Source organism: Phlebotomus argentipes, unplaced genomic scaffold, assembly GCF_947086385.1.
Source record: "Phlebotomus argentipes unplaced genomic scaffold, Phlebotomus argentipes genome assembly contig_39, whole genome shotgun sequence".
In the NCBI taxonomy this organism is placed as follows: Eukaryota; Metazoa; Arthropoda; class Insecta; order Diptera; family Psychodidae; genus Phlebotomus; species Phlebotomus argentipes.
In genome coordinates, this window is record NW_026776182.1 from 935,703 (window position 1) to 951,638 (window position 15,936).

A 15,936-nucleotide genomic window follows, 5' to 3' on the forward strand; every position below is an offset into this window, starting at 1 on the left:
GTCAGAAGGTGAGGCTCGAGAGAGGCGTCGACGAAAATTATGTAAATTCACACAAGTTGAGTCGCATTGCAGAGAGTTTTGAGTCAGTGCGTGTCTGGCGACAAAGAACATTTTTTTCCGAAGGTAACACAGGTGTTTGTCAGTGGCCGAAAAGGGGGAGGGAACGGGAATTGCACGCGGTGTGTGTGCTTAGAATTCTCGGGCCGCCTCGAGAAACTTGTCCTCAAATGCTTTTTGCTGGCTAAAAACAGGTACAAGACAATTTTTCAATTTTATTTCCCGTCCATTTTTGGCCAGGACGACAAACACACAAACACACACATTTCGCCGGGGCGCGCAACAAGTGCTCCCAGGTGTTCATTGGATTTCATCATGTGTTCTGTAAAATGATCTTTTTTCGCGCGGCTTGAATTTGTGTATTTGCATAAAGATGGATTTTCTTGGAACATTTCCAGCCGGGGTTGAATTCAACAAGTTTTTCTGTATATATAATATTATAAATGTGTACAGCCCATAAATGGAACACTTTTTGTAAGGTTGAGAGAATCAAAAGAAAAGAAAAAATGAGAGAAAAAATGTGCCTTTTACTGTAAATTCAAGTGCCAATAATTTTACAACATATTTAAGTCTTTTTTTTTGTCTTCTCTTAAGCAATTATAAGGATTACATTGTATTATTAATAATGTAAGGAAAAGAGAGAAAATGTTAGTTTAGGAACTTTTTTTTTGACAAAACTGTACAATCTATCCAATGTTAAATGTACAACTATTTTTAGAGAAAAAATATTAGTAATTTTCTTGAATATTTTATGCGACAATAGGAATTTTAATGAAAATAAATGATTCGATTGAAAAGTTTTGTATGTTTTCACTCATCAACCAAATCATCTGCAGCATCTTTACTCAGGATTCTATCAAGATCAGAGGCGATATTCGTCATTCCACTCAAGTTGTCACACAAATCCACTGGATTCCGCTGGGAAAATCTGCAAAACACTGTGGAAATCTAAGGTAATTGTCACACTAGGTTGAAATATCGGTAAGTTGACTTATTGATACGAAATTTCCTTTTTAAACACAATTTTAGGGGAAAAACTGGACTGATATAGATTAATAAGGACTAATTAGTCCTTAAATTGTTAATTTTAACTATTTTCTTTCCAAAATTATGTTAAAACTTGGTAAAACAATACTCGATAACTTGTTTGTCGACATTTTACCGATTTAAACCACGTTTTAACACAATTTTGGAGGGAAAATAGTTGCAATCGTTAGTCTGAGGAATAATTAGTTCATATGAGTGATTTTCCCCCTAAAATTGTGTTGAAACAAGGAAATTGCATGCAATTAGCATCAAAATAAGTGTCAATAAATTACCAACTCATGACTCCTTATCGAAATTTCACGAATTTTACTTAAAATCACTAAATTTACACTGATCCTGCACATTAATTCACACAAAACACATAGCCTTGAACATTTTTTCGCAATTTTCCTTCGCCGTTTGGTGGAATTTTGAGAGATTTTGTGAGAAAATTGACTTCTTGTTCCAAAGCGCTTCGCAAAATTTCCCTGTGATCGCTTAACTCTGAGATCAAAGCGCTGATATTGCGTTTTTTTTTCCTGGGAAAACTGATAAAGTGCAGTGAAATATTCGAAGATCGTCACACAAAAGCCCGAGATCTCTTAATCACATCACATTAAGAGGAAAAGCATTGCCAAATTTCATGGAAATCCCTAAGAAATCCAAAATGGAGATGAAAAAATTCCACAATGGAAAGAAAATTGTCGCATTCCGATATTTTCCACTCATTATTCATCCGATCGGTCGCCGTTGTGTCTCATTATTCTACAGATGAAGTCATCGTGATTTTTCCCGCCATTTGCCTTGAGATAAATTGCAATTAATTGCAGCAAAAAGATCTACTTTTTCAGAATGCAGCACAATTGTCCCACTCAATCTTATCATTCTCGCGCAGTTTATTAAACAAAATTCACATTTTAGTAATCCTTAATCGCTAATGAGTTGTGAAAGTGGAAGTAATTCTTATAGAGCTCTCTTGTAGTCAATCTTCTCCAGCTGAACCAGCGGCTTGAGTTGCTCCGCCAAGATTCGCATCTCCTCGCCGATGACATCTTGGCCGCTGGGCGCCAGGATGGACAACTCCACAAGGTAGCTCTGTGAGATGGGATCCGTGGGCTGCAGTCCTCCCACTTTGAAGATCTTCGACACTGTGATCTTCATGCGTCCCTTGCGGAACATGTAGCCGCGATTCGCGTACTCAAAGTCAATCCGACAGCCCAGCTCCGTGAGGAACTCCAGCACGGAGGCGGTGCAGGAGATGTCAATGCTGGACCGGATCAGGGTGGGTCTCGAGCGGTCGCCCACCTCGGGCTGACCAATGTAGCGCAGCTGATATGGAGCGTCGATGTCCTGCGCCTTCCTCACGCGCAATTGCAGCTGCTGATTCTGATTCTGACCGCGCAAACTGAAGCAGATCTCGTGATCGTGAAAGGGCTCCGGCCCGGAATCCACATTGTCGCACAAGCCCTTGAGTCTGTGCAGCAGATGCTCCACCTGACTGTCGAGAATTGAGCCCTGGAGCAGGTATTCCTGATTGGGGATGATGTTGCACTTCAAGGCATGCGACAGACTCTCAACTGTGGTGATTGGGGCGTTCGGCGCGCTCATTTCGTCCACCTGAAAGGATTCTCTGATTAAACAGTCCACAATATTTCACGCATGAAGAGGAAAACACTGTACTTTCCGCGATTTCCCTCAATTTCTCACCACTCTGTTTTCATTCAGCACTTTGACAGCAAACAAAGCGTGCTAATAATTTTCGTGTACTCCGTGGCGCTGCCATCGCTCACACAATTTGCATACCTTTTGGCGCGAAGATGTCAAAGATTCCTTATTGTGGAATAGAGAATAAAGCAATCCATTATTCGAATTTACCCAATAAAAATTCCGATTAGAATCTACAAATTTATTTGAACAATCTGAGTAGCTTTTAAAGGGTGGTTTTTGTTGGGAGATTTTTTGTGAAAATCGATCGTCCGAAACCAAGTTCTCGTTCCATCTTAAAGGCTTCCAATTGCAATTTATACGCTCGCAACTCTTCATTTTTGATCTGCAGCACAAGTTTCTTCCTCTCAAGCAGTATATTCGGTTCTAAGGAGGCAAATTTCATCTTCCTCGAACTCGTCGTTGGCACAGGAATCTCTTTAGTCTCCTCACACGCACTTCCACCGGTTTTATTGCTCTTGAAGCCCATTTTGAGGATCTTCAGTGGCGGTTCGATGCTCGTGCTTGAGTTTCCAGACGCGTCCATTTGTGAGTGCAGCTGTTCTAGACTCGTGTCATCCTGACTGTGCTGCTCCAGAACCACTTCCTTGTTTGGATGATCAAGAATCACTTCATACATGATGTTTTCACTCTTGTTCTCCTCCGACTCCTCATAATCCACTTCATTTGGTTCCTGTTCCTCCTCGGCTTCTTCAATGTCGCTCGATTGGTCAATCAAAATGCCTGGAAATTGAAGAAAAACAGAGATGATTGAATTAAAAATGTGTTTCTTTTCTTTGCCGTTTCACGAAGTTTTCAAACATTTTAGCGATCTTCATGGGAATCTGCAGATTCACGAGGCAAAATCATCCCAATATGACAACCCCAAAAAATCACATTGTCATTGCATGTTTTGTAAGAAAGTGTTTTGCTCAAAAAGTGTGTCTTCCTAACGAGTCATTCAACCCCAGGCAGTTCCTTAAAGGTCCTCAAGATGTCTGAAATTCGCCTTCACGCGTCAATTTCGAATGCTACCGTGAGACAGTGGGCAGAAAGTGGGACGGAAATCAGTCCGGCAAATCTCATGTACCCGGTTTTTGTGGTGTAAGTTGTCGGCAAGTCTCTCTATTTGTTTGGCAGTCAGACTATTTGTGCACTTTTCAGGGAGAACGATGATGCTGTGGAGGAAATTCCCAGCATGCCGGGCGTCAAGAGATACGGAGCTTCTGTCCTGATGGAGGTTTTGGCGCCACTCGTTGCGAAGGGTCTGAAATCCATTCTCATCTTTGGCGTTGTTGAGCAATTGCCCAAAGATTCGACTGGATCCTCGGCGGATTGTGGTGAGAATCCCGTCATTCGTGTCTTGCCCAAAATCCGATCCACCTTCCCGAATCTCCTGGTGGCTTGCGACGTGTGCCTGTGTCCTTACACTGACCACGGACACTGCGGAATACTGCGCGCCGACGGCTCGGTGGACAACGATCCCAGCGTCCGGCGCCTGGCGGAGATCGCCTTGGCGTACGCGAAGGCGGGAGCGCAAGTTGTGGCGCCGTCAGACATGATGGACAATCGCATTAAGGCCATCAAGGACGCGCTGAAGAGCCACGGACTGCAGGAGACGGTGTCTGTGCTCTCGTACGCCGTGAAATTCGCATCCGGATTCTACGGGCCTTTCCGCGATGCCGCCAAATCGGCGCCGGCTTTTGGCGATCGCAGCTGCTATCAGCTGCCGCCGGGATCCAGGCGATTAGCCGCCAGGGCGGCGGCTCGGGATGTCGCCGAGGGGGCGGATATGCTGATGGTGAAGCCGGGACTGGCCTACTTGGATCTCCTGCGCGACACCAAGAACCAATTCCCCAATCATCCCCTATTCGTCTACCAAGTGAGCGGCGAGTATGCAATGCTGCACTGGGCGGCGGAGCATGGAGCCCTGGATCTGCGCAGGGCGCTGTTCGAGGTGCTCAAGTCATTCCGGCGGTCCGGAGCTGATGTTATCATCACATATTTCACGCCACTCATTCTAAATGAGCTGCAAGCTGGAGAAAATTGATAGTTTAAGAAGTTCTTACCTTCATTCGGTGTATTTCTCAAGTGCTTCCTGGTCATGGCATGCTTGGAGAGGTCAATAAATCGTGGGCACAGTCGAATGTTGCAGTACAGACAGCGCGCCTCCCGGACGCCGTCCGGAGTGTAGCAATCTCTGAGCCAGTCTTTCAGCAGAGGATTTTGCAGCCAAGCATCTCGGAATCTCTGCTCGTAGCGCTTCTGGGTTCTCTTGGGCGCGAGGTATTGCTCATCAGACATTGTTCAGTTAGACGTTGCAGGTAAAATCTCCCGCTTTTTCCAAGGAATCTCGAGAAAATGCACAAATGTTGTTCACTCTAAAAATCTCAGCTTCAAAATGTCACTAGACTGCAGATGTCAACAAAGTGTTGCCCACAGAGTGCATTGTGGCGCCATCTGAGTTCAGGTGCTCGCGAATATCTGTTCAAAAATGCATGGATTTTTTTTCAAGCGGTTCAAACTGTGTGAATTATAATGAATTTCATAAAGAAAACAATAAAAAACAGACATTTTTCATTGATAAATTCTAGAATTTTTATTTCTCTCTCATCTGTAATTACATTTTTTTCTCCTTGAAGTTCATAATCATAAAACTAGGTAACATTTTTCCGTTTATTTCTCTTATTCATCTTTTATATATTCAATTCTCTTACAATATGTATACCTAAAATATTACCTAAAATATTTTTCTTTTAAATAAGTTCCTCTTTCTTATCTGCATCGGTTTTCACACATTATCAAATATTTCAATGACGTTTTTTCTTTCTTCTTTTTATAAAACAAAAATTCACCTAGAAAAGACAGTTGGTTTAAAATTAAAAAATAATATATTCTTTTTTTTTGTTTTGGTGGTCGAAGGAGGGGGAAAAGCCAAAAAATAACATGGTCTTCGCGAAGTTAATCAGAAAGAAAATAATTACTTAAACTTGTATCTTCCCTATAATAATTATTTTGTTCAAAAATTCAAGTCAATATTTAATGGTAATACAAAAGAGACAAAATTCTTTGCGAGAAGAACGCAGCCTTACAATAAAAAGAGATTAATAATAAGTAAATATAGTTATTGGTTTGTAAAAACACAGTGGAAAATTCTTTAAAAATTATTTTTAATTAAAATACAATAAAAGTTAATTAGGTAAAAAAAGAGACAAAAAGAACTAATTAAAATGCAATAAAATTATTCCCTCACGTTTTATACTCGTCTTGCGCTTAAATTAGTTATTATAGAAAATGTTTTTTTTTAGTACATTTTTTCACAGTATAATTTATGACAAAAAAATTATACTTTTGCAGTTTTAGAGTTTTTTCTTCTTAGAAATAAGTTTTTTTTTTGTTTTTTAATATGAAAAATCGGCAGTTTTTAGCTAGTCTTGTCAAGTATTGTGTATAATTTACAATTTCCTTGTTGATTTAACTATCCAAATATTCTTTTATCATACGAATTATGTACAAAAACTAATATATATATATATATATATTGAACTAAAACAAAGCAGCTTTAAGTTAATTTTTCTTGCGTTTTCATTCTTTTTTGTTTTACACGTAAAAAAAACAAACATATCTTAAGTAGGTTTTAATTATATATATAAAAAAAACATAAAACAAAGAAGAATTCTTTAAATTTTTGGTTAGGAAAAGCTTCTCAAAAACACAAAAAATCCTACATTATATAAATTCAATTTGGTTTAATTAATATTTGCTAAAGAAAAAAATGCTTCAATACAACACAAAAATACAAATACATGAAAATTAGAAAATTTCTTAGCAATTTCAATTGTTTGAATGTGGGCCAGATTGAATTCTTTTCTTTTTTTCTTCTATAATGTGTTTTGATAGCAAAATGAACAAAAAATAAATGTCGGGAAGGAGAGAAACGAGATCATTATTGGTGTAAATGTAATACATTTAGTTTAGAGATAATTATGTAGCGTTCTTTGTTACTTTGCATTGAAATATTTCTATTTCACAAAACTTTTCTTCCATATATTTTTTTGTCTGGAAAAGATGTCGATTTTCTTTTGGGGCAAATAAAATTTTTTCATTCAAAATTAGTTTACACAGAAATTTTTTCTCCAATAAAACTTTTCATGCTAATTCTAAGAGCACCATATTTGTTTTTTTTTTCTTCTTCTTTAATATATACATGTATATATTTTTTACACATTTTAAATTACATATTTTTCTTCAGAATAATATTCTGTTTTTTGTATCAGTTTTAGATATTTCTTAGAGCAATGACAAAGAAAAGCCTTTTATTAGGGTTTAATTCGCATCTCTTGAATGGAAAATGATTGACAGGAAATTTGACAAAATGCTTCTTTGAAAACCGTTTTTTTTTAAATTACTTCAAGCGTAAATTTTCTTTGTCAGCTTAGATGAAATACAGTGTTTTGCTTTATTTATTTAGTTCCATTGCATTCTTCGTTAAATAATGACTGATATTTTGTGTGGGGAAAAGGCAGATTTAGAAACAGAAAAAAGGCAATGTTTTTTGCAAAAAAGCCGTCTTCAGTCTATTCATTGAAAAATAAGCTTCAGAATTTTCTCACAATTTGTCTTGATAAATATTTAATTGGATATTTTCTTTTAGCTTTATTTTATTCATTAATAATTAGGTGATTAGAATTGTTTGTGTTCTCTTCTTGGATGTGATTTTTTTTTGTGGAATATTTAATGAGCATGTTTTTTTTTAATAATATTTAGTAATTATTCTTGTTCGAGGATGTGCTTCATTTTGCTAAATGCTTCCTTTAATATTATTACTTGTTTTTCTTTTCTTTCTTCTCTCTTCTTCGTTATTTTACTTAAAATTGGGGGACAATTAATAATAAATTGTGTATACATAGACTCTGGCAGCATAAATTTTTCCTTACTTTCCTTTTTTTAATGTGTCTTCAGTGGTGAGTTTAATAAAATTACTCAGCTTTCATTTATTTGGTGTGCAATTTCAAATGGCAGTTTTTGTTCTTTTTCGACTTTTTTTTCTATCTCTTTTTACAATAACTTGTTTTTTTCTTTTTTACTTGGGTAACTCTGGTTTTTTCTTCTCTTTATTCTTAAGTGTTGGTTTCACTGGTAACGATAATTCTTCTTCTTCTGCTTTCTTTTCTATACATTCATTTTGCGTTTAAATCTGTCGGTGTTTTTTTGTTCTCTATATTTTGCGTGTTTCTTTTTCTCATCTTTTATCACTTAGAGAGTAAAAATATTCTACAAAAAAAAATTTTTATACACAAGCGATATTATATATATAAAAAAAGGGGTGCGAATAGAAAACATTTGAACAATCTTTGTTTTCTATTTGCAAAAATGACTCAATAATATAAAATTATTTCTCAAAATGTGGTTGATTGATTTCTCAAAAAGAATCCGTTACATTCAGTGGAGTATTTAATGGAATTTAATTAGTTTGTTTAGGGTTTTTTTTCTTCTTATTCTTCTTCATTTTGAAGTTGTGAAACATGCAAATTTGTGAGCGAAAATAACAAAACATATATTTGTTATGTTGTATATTTTTTTTTTTGTAGTTGAAAATATTTTAAATTCCACTTAGATGCTCAGTTTGTTTTTTTTTTAGGATGATTCTTGAATAAAAACATAGGCCAGTTCGCGCGCGACTTTAATATATGTACTGTAATGTCTCTTCACTAACACTTTTTCTTTTTTACTACACGTAATAAAACTTAGAATTTCTCCTTTTACACTCTTACTACGGTACTTAATATATTTAGTTCAGTTTTTTTCTTTACTCTTCTATTTTTTTTTCTTCTTTTCTTTCCATTATTTAGTTTTTTAATTGTTAATTGAAGGCATTGTTTCAGACTTCCTAGTGTGTATAAAATGTGTGTCTTATTTCTTCTTCTTCATCTTCTTCTCTTCTCTTCAACAAAAACTTTGCATCCCAAAACTGACTTTGGATGCTTCTTCGTCCTCTCCTCACACTTTTTCCGTTTTTTGCACCGGGAAAACACCGCTCATCGCTGACCTGTGGTGGATGTTCAGGGGTTGAATTCCTTTTTGATCTCCTTGCTTGCAAATTTGTCAGGTAGCAGAGTATTGATAACAAGAACAGCGGTCGTCACTGTCGCGGGCTTCGATTGCTTGATCACACCGCGCTGCGGTGTCTGCTGAATGACTGTCCGGATGGCTGATTCCGAATTCCTCTGGCCGTGCGAACTGCTGGTTGCTACAGGTGAGACAGTTTTCGGGGGCTGGTGAGAGGAAACACTTGGTGGGCTCGTCACAATATCGTCTTTGTCCGGTTCCATAAGGCCCCGCTCAATCATCTGCTACCTTTTATTTAAGATCAGAGAATCAGAGATTGTCAGTTTGGACTCTTCGGCGGAGATTGCTTTGCGAATACTTGCCTAATGCTCGCTGAGTTGAGTACAAATGGTACGTAGAACATCTTACTCTCCAGCAGTAAACTGGCAGCTGCTTGTATCTGCAATGATCATCCTCAATTAGTCTGAATCTGTCTAATTTCAAGCCTTTTTTGGCACATAAATGTGAAAAAAGATTTCCAAAAACGTATTTCAAATGTAATCTTTTCGTGAATGTTATAACGACTAGAATTAAGAATATTTCAGCTAAATATTCTATCTTTATGTCGACTTAAATTAAACATTTTTCCACCATTTTTAGATCATAAAACCAAGTCGATTTTGGAGTGAAAACATATTAAGAAGAGATTATTATAAGCTTTTGGAGAAACTTGTTTTTCATTCCGTCCAAACTAGAAAGAAGATGTTTTTTCAATCGCTTCAAGAACAAAATATTGCATTTACTTTGTAATAAACTGCTTTTTATCTGCAAATATCTTTAATTCTAGTATCTTTGAATGCAAATAACGTCTTGAAACAAGTCAAAAATAGGCTTAACTTTAGTCCGAGACTCAATTTTAGTCCACTTTCAAGCTGAATAGACTTGATTTAAGTCTTTTCCGTTATAAAATCAAGACGAAAATCTTCATTTATCGGTTTTCATCCCAAAATATTCTTGGATAAACGCCCAAATATTCCCTCAGCATACCTCAGGTATATGAGCTAACAGGTCCCCAAGTCTTCCAGGATTGTGTGGCGATGAATTCTGGAGGAAGCTCCGCAGAACTTGGACGTATCGCTCCTGGATGCTCTCCAATTCAACTTCTGCAAAGGCAAAAAGTTTTTGGTAATGAGTTTCGCAAGTTTCCAACATGACTTTCAGGATGTGTTTGAATATATTTACCTCTGTTCAAGAGGATGTAGACCTTCAGGCACACATACTCCTCCATCTTGAGCTTAATGCGGCGAAACATTATCGTGATCTGCGTCATTTTCTCCACCATGTGACCCACGTCGGCACGCAGTTGCTCCATCGAGATGGGCTGTCCCATGAGCGTGGTGAGGCAGGTTTGCAGCGTGCACAGGTGCTTTGTGACCTCCTGCACGAACTCCGGGTCATTCTTCTCCGGCGTGATGGGCCGCGACGTGGGCGAGGAGCTCTGCTGCGTCGGCGTGCTCGCATTGCTGCCAGGAGGTGATTTCTTGCCGTGCAGCGCCTGGTAGGCCGCCGTCGTGAGCACCAGCAGCTCGTGCCACTTGTCCGTGAGGAGCTTCGTGTGAATCTCCACGGGTATCTCGAGGTAGAAGGGCAGCTTTTTCGTCCACGACACGAGCTTGTGCACAATGGAGTCGCCAATGTTGCACAGCTTGTCGCCAATTTCGGACTTGTCCTCCAGGAATTCGGGGAAGTGCGGCAGCGTGGCGATGTCCTCCATCTCGTCGCACTCGATGAGGGTTTGGATCATGCAGAGGGAGTGCTCGTAGGACACACTGCGATCCTTGGACGATGACACGGCGTTGTCGAGCCGGTGGCGCAGGTGCACGATTTCGCTGGGATTCGTGAGGGCTGTCTTGAGGATGGTGCCATTCACGAGGTGGGAGGGCAGGTTGATCCCTTCGGCTGGCTTCAGAGACGTCTGCACTGGCGCTAGGAACATCGACTTCGTGTCCTGCACATCCGTGGACACCGTGAGCTTCGCCTGCTGCACCTGCTGCGCCTGTTGCACCTGCTGTGACGCCTGCGTGGCGGGCTTCTGGGCGGACTTCTTGTGCTTCTTGTACTTCACCTTGTACAGATTGTACACGGCGCCACTGTTGCGGCCGCCCGGCATCCGATCCTCGCGCACAGCCTGCAGCACCATTCCCTGCTCGATGCACTTCTTGAACCTGCAGTACTGGCATCGGTTGCGCTGCGCCTTCGTGATCTCACACGTGCCGTCAGCCACGCACGTGTACACGCGACGATTCTGCACGGTTCTCTTGAAGAAGCCCTTGCAGCCCTCGCACGTGATGATCCCGTAGTGCAGTCCTGTGGCTTTGTCCTCGCAGATCATGCACACCAAGGGTTGGTCGTCATCGTCGGCGGGCGCTTCTTGGTGGTGTGTCGGATCCGTCTGCAAGTAAATGAGAAGCAGTGAGACATCACACACTCCTTGACTGCATATCGAAGCATTGGAAAGTTTAATCTAATCCTTGAGGAATAGTTTTATCTTGTTGACGATGAGTGGTTAAAAAATTCACAACGCATTATTAATATTGACTGTGTTATTTACACGAGTAAGACTTGATTTCAATCGCATAACAGTTTTTTTTTCTCAGAAGACTCGCACTTTCATTGACCACTCGATACATAATTCGTCACATTATCGCACATACACATGTATTTAGTGTGCATCAAGGGGGAGATAATACGGCCAGACAGTGTACATCACTTCTTAATACTTCCACAATTTCTGTGCAGAATCACAGACACTTCCATAACTTTGGCAGTGCTTAAAACATGCGTTTTTCTTTTATTCGTAACTCTATAAATTTTTCCAACTGCCTAAAATATCATAACCTCAAATTTAATTTGCAATTATCTTAAAAAGACTCAGTTTTTACTTGTATGACTCTGAAAAAAACTGACAGAGAAACAGTATTTGAGTGCATAAAATGGTGTTTCTCTGTGTTATTTAGTCACTAAAATGTGCTTAAAGTTAGATACATAACCTAGATAAGCAATGAGAATTTTTATTGAAGAAAAATTAAGAAAATAATGTAAAAATTCTCAAAGTATTGCGGTAATTAAGCTTGAAAGTAGTTCTTAAACGCCTAATATTGCAATTATTCAAGCACTTCCACTTCTCAACACTTCTGTTGAGCTGTACACCACTTTTGACCATAATATCTCCTCCTTGGCATACATATTACACGCAATCCCTATTTGCACTTCGGCTACTCTTCTGTTAATCATCAATTGATTATGTTATCGTCGCAACAAAGTCTTCAAGTTTCTCTGTCGCCGCCTATTTGGCAAATTTAACGCTCGACACTGACTTGAGCTTGAGTGTGTTGCGAGAAGTCTGCACTCACCTTGTTGGTGGCCAAATGGAGGCCTCCGGGTGTCCACTGGGGTTGCGATAGGTTGAGCGCGTGCAACTGCTGGCCGGCGGGCAGTTGGCTGTAGTCGCCGGCCCACAGCCGCTCCATGTTGAGTGGGTGGTTCGATCGCGGCGGCGGCGGCGCGCGCGGCCGGATGTCGCCCACCCGTGACGCCGCTGCCTGGCCCAGATTGAGCAGCAACTGGGCCGCCTCCTCGTTATTCTGCGCCGCCGCGCCGGGCGGCGTGTTCACGCTCGTGGGACTGATGGTGGTGGCGGACGTTGGCGGGAGTTGCGTGACCGCGGCGGGCTCGAAGCCCCACACCATTGTCCGCACGCCACACGATTCACCCATGATCACAGTTGGAGTGGCGCGCGGCGGTGGCGTCTGCATGGCGATGGTGGCACTCTGCGTGGGATTCACCTGCGGCGCATTCTGCGTCGGCGGCTGCACCACGCCGAGGGCCTGCGGCCGCAGACCCGGCAGCGGCCCGCCTATGATTTCGGGCTTCACGCCGTTGATGCGCGTGTTCGCGCCCCAGATCATGCGGTGCTGGCCGCCGGCCGTCTGCACCAGTCCCGGCAGATTCACCTCGTTCTTCACACGCAGCAGAATGGCGGCGTCGCGAATGGGGTGGCGCAGCTGCAGGGGCGAGTGCGGCGTCATCTGCAGCGTCGCCCTTTGCTGGCTGCCCGACTGGCTGGGCGACACCGAGGCGGCCACGGCCGCCTGATTGACGATCGTGTGACTGGGCGATCGCTCGCGCTTTATCCGCACGGGCTGCGCCTGGGAGATTTGAATGGGGATCTGCAGCTGCGTGACCGACGTGGGCTGCGTCTCGGCGCGGTGGCTGATCTGCTGGGGCGACGTGGACGCGATGGCGTGGTGCAGCATCTGCAGCTGCTGCTGGTGAGCCGACGTGGTCTGGATCATGACGGGTGTGTAGGAGGCGCCGCTCGACGTCGCGGGCACGTCGCGCTGGTGGTTGATGGCGGTCGTGGCGATGGGGAAGGTGCCCACCATTGTGGCCGCCGTGGCGGCCGGGGAGGTCTTCCTCACCAGCGTCGCGTGGTGATTCTCCGTCTTGATGCGGGACGGCGTCACGAGCACCGTGACGTGCTGCTGCGGCGTCGACGTGGGCGGTTTGGGTCTGTCGGCGGGCGGCGGCGGCGACAGGCGCTCAGTCTTCACGGACCGTATCACGCTCGGCGTGGAGCCGCTGCTCGACGCCGCCACGATGGTCGACGACGTGGCCACTTGGCTCTCCTCCGCCACCACCGAGTCCGGACTCGAGCGCGTCATGGCGCCGGCGTCGCTGGATTCGGCGGCGCCCGTGGGTGTGCTGCTGCTGGGCGCCGCCTCGCTGGTCGGGGGGGTCGGGGTGCTGGGGGCCGAGGTCGGAGCCGCCGCTGGCGCCGGCGTCGCGGTATTATCACACATCTTAGGCGAGATTGGCGCTAGCAAGTCAGGCGATGACGTGCTCGTGTCCGCTATTGATTCACCGTCACTACTGCATCTGGAATCGACTTTTCTCCTTTTCAATTTGAGGTCCTGAAAGAGGCTCATTTTATCGAGCTCACTGTACGGGCCACGGCTCAGTGTCATAATTCCTGTGCGGCGGCGGGAAGAAAAAGAGAGAGAAAAGCGGTTACAATTTAAATTTAGAATCCTTATCAGGGGAAAATGGCTCTTCTTGCCCGCGCGGAGTGGGGAGATATGAGCTTTTGTGCATGGGATCTGCTCAAGTACAAGCTATTGGCGAAGTGCAAACAACAGAACATGACAAGACATCAGCCAAGATCCGACCTTCAACTCTCTCAATTCAATCTCATGTGTGAGTTATTCTGTATGGTGAGAAAACTCCAACGAGAACTTGACTCGTTAGCGGGAAATTCATGCAATGAAAATCCGCGATCACGTGTGGAAAATATCGCGAGAATGAGAGAAAAGCCGGAAATTCCTCGAACCGAAATGGTCAATCGTGTTTGTTGTGTTAGAAAAGAGGCACAAAACGTGAAAATGAAACTTACACTATGTACAGTTACTTTTATTATGGTTCCATTCGACTTCCACATGAATAAATAATAGTATTCTGAACAAAACTTCACTGAAAATCACGCAAATTTTCCATAACATTTTTCGCTTATGTTGAATTTTGCACAAAATTCTTGTTTCGGTATCTCAACCGATGTACATATAGTTGAAACCGTTTGGGGAGAAAACAGAGTGGAAAACGGTGCAAATACTGACCTACCTCAAGTAGAATTCAATGCGCTTTATAAATAAAGTGTCTCACTCTCTGTTTTCCTTCTTTCACATTTTTGCGCCATTCTCACTCTCTCTCGCTCACAAAGTTCTACATTCAATACATATTCTTTCATGTGTCACACACAGTCACGGAAAAATATTTGTGAATCATAATAGATTTTCTGCTTAATTTTCTGTGTCACTCATGAGAGTTCACTTAACGAGAGAACCATCGGCGAGAGGAGCGATCAGGAAGTTCTTCTCTGGCTCACAAGTGAGCCGACGAGAGATGGGTTTATTGATGACAATTTGCACGCTTCAAGCGTAATCAATATCGACGATTTATTCGAAAACTATTAAAAATTGACAGTTTTCAGAGGAGTAAATTGAAAATTTATCGTTAATTCACCTCAAACACCTTCGAATCTGTCATTAAAATGGTAAAATTTCTCTGTAATAATTATTTTCTGAATTTGTTAGTTAATTTTATTGGTATTTATTGGAATATTTTTTACTCAAATATGTCAAATTTAATAGAAAAACCGAAAATTTCAGTGTTCATAAGTTGATTTTTACATTTTCCACAATTTCTATATATTTTTTAAAGGATTTAAATAGAAGAAATTAATTTAATTGAAAGTCAATGAATATTTTTTAAAAAAAACCGAGAAACTAAACTTAAATATCGATTTTTTAATGTAAACTTTAAAACGCCGAGTTTCCATAGTTTACGGCGAAAGACATGAAATTTTTCTACAATTTTGATTTAGATAAATCTTATTTTCTACCTTTGCTTCGCAACAAGAAAAATTCATAGGACGAAAACTAGTTTTCCTCCATATAAAACTGATAAGATCCGTTCATCCCTTCGATCAACACGTAAACTCTTTTTCTTCCATTCTATCAATATTTCTTCTAATCTATCTTGTCTATTTCTCTCGCCTCCATTGTCTCGATGCTTTTTAATTGATCTCTCAAGTACAAAACCATATTTCTCGTGAAGAGTGCATAAAGCAAATGACTTGTGTTATTTGCTTGCTTGTCTGCTTTGTGTTCCTCAAGGTGGAAGCTCTTGTATCTTTTGCATGAGACACACACACGCGGTGTGAATGTTTTGCATTGCGAAAGGGCTCTATTTGGAGGTCATTGCATCCGATCCCCTTTGGCGAGGATCGACGCAGGGTGGTGAGATTTGTGGGTTACCTAGAGATGTCATTGTAGGCGCTTCGCGTCTCGACGGCGATGTATGGCGCTTGGACGTGGTGACGGGCGCTGCTTGATGCGGGGGAGGCTCCAGATCCGCGTTCCCCCCTCCGTTTTCGCGTACAATTGTGAATGAATTCAGCTTGTCAATTCACAGAAAAAATGGCAAATATATCGGCCAAAATATTCAACACTCACACAAACACACACACACACTCTTCTTCGCGTC

The 15,936-nt window shown here is 41.8% G+C and overlaps 4 protein-coding genes across 5 annotated transcripts; 1 reads left to right on the forward strand and 3 right to left on the reverse strand.

Moving 5' to 3' along the window:
* Positions 1-1,756: 1,756 nt before the first annotated feature.
* LOC132263754 (mediator of RNA polymerase II transcription subunit 18) lies at positions 1,757-2,819 on the reverse strand. 2 transcript variants are annotated; one of them, XM_059763697.1, is made up of 2 exons: positions 2,791-2,819; positions 1,757-2,700 (listed from the first exon to the last, which is right to left on the reverse strand). In XM_059763697.1, the coding sequence occupies exon 2, from the start codon at positions 2,689-2,691 to the stop codon at positions 2,047-2,049; it is 645 nt and encodes a 214-aa protein (XP_059619680.1). In that variant the 5' UTR covers positions 2,692-2,700; positions 2,791-2,819; the 3' UTR covers positions 1,757-2,046. The 2 variants fall into 2 exon arrangements, with proteins under 2 accessions (XP_059619680.1, XP_059619679.1); XM_059763696.1 differs by having other exon boundaries at positions 2,764-2,816.
* Positions 2,820-2,989: 170 nt separating this feature from the next.
* Positions 2,990-5,197, reverse strand: LOC132263723 (uncharacterized). Its single transcript, XM_059763657.1, has 2 exons — positions 4,857-5,197; positions 2,990-3,531 (listed from the first exon to the last, which is right to left on the reverse strand). The coding sequence occupies exons 1-2, from the start codon at positions 5,089-5,091 to the stop codon at positions 3,014-3,016; spliced, it is 753 nt and encodes a 250-aa protein (XP_059619640.1). The 5' UTR covers positions 5,092-5,197; the 3' UTR covers positions 2,990-3,013.
* Positions 3,666-4,857, forward strand: LOC132263718 (delta-aminolevulinic acid dehydratase). Its single transcript, XM_059763653.1, has 2 exons — positions 3,666-3,891; positions 3,952-4,857. The coding sequence occupies exons 1-2, from the start codon at positions 3,782-3,784 to the stop codon at positions 4,835-4,837; spliced, it is 996 nt and encodes a 331-aa protein (XP_059619636.1). The 5' UTR covers positions 3,666-3,781; the 3' UTR covers positions 4,838-4,857.
* A 2,532-nt stretch (positions 5,198-7,729) lies between the features above and the next one.
* Positions 7,730-15,720, reverse strand: LOC132263844 (hormone receptor 4). Its single transcript, XM_059763839.1, has 7 exons — positions 15,708-15,720; positions 12,245-13,867; positions 10,913-11,262; positions 10,078-10,873; positions 9,883-9,998; positions 9,219-9,295; positions 7,730-9,144 (listed from the first exon to the last, which is right to left on the reverse strand). The coding sequence occupies exons 1-7, from the start codon at positions 15,718-15,720 to the stop codon at positions 9,141-9,143; spliced, it is 2,979 nt and encodes a 992-aa protein (XP_059619822.1). The 3' UTR covers positions 7,730-9,140.
* Between the last annotated feature and the right edge of the window lie 216 nt (positions 15,721-15,936).

Coding starts and splice junctions, on each gene's coding strand:
- LOC132263723 (XM_059763657.1), bottom strand. CDS start 5,091: ATGTCTGATGAGCAATACCTCGCGCCCAAGAGAACCCAGAAGCGCTAC. Junction 3,532..4,856: donor GAGAAATACACCGAATGAAG/GTAAGAACTTCT, acceptor TTCAATTTCCAG/GCATTTTGATTGACCAATCG.
- LOC132263754 (XM_059763697.1), bottom strand. CDS start 2,691: ATGAGCGCGCCGAACGCCCCAATCACCACAGTTGAGAGTCTGTCGCAT.
- LOC132263844 (XM_059763839.1), bottom strand. Junction 9,999..10,077: donor CTACATCCTCTTGAACAGAG/GTAAATATATTC, acceptor TTGCCTTTGCAG/AAGTTGAATTGGAGAGCATC. Junction 9,296..9,882: donor TGTTAGCTCATATACCTGAG/GTATGCTGAGGG, acceptor TGATCATTGCAG/ATACAAGCAGCTGCCAGTTT.
- LOC132263718 (XM_059763653.1), top strand. CDS start 3,782: ATGTCTGAAATTCGCCTTCACGCGTCAATTTCGAATGCTACCGTGAGA. Junction 3,892..3,951: donor ATGTACCCGGTTTTTGTGGT/GTAAGTTGTCGG, acceptor TGCACTTTTCAG/GGAGAACGATGATGCTGTGG.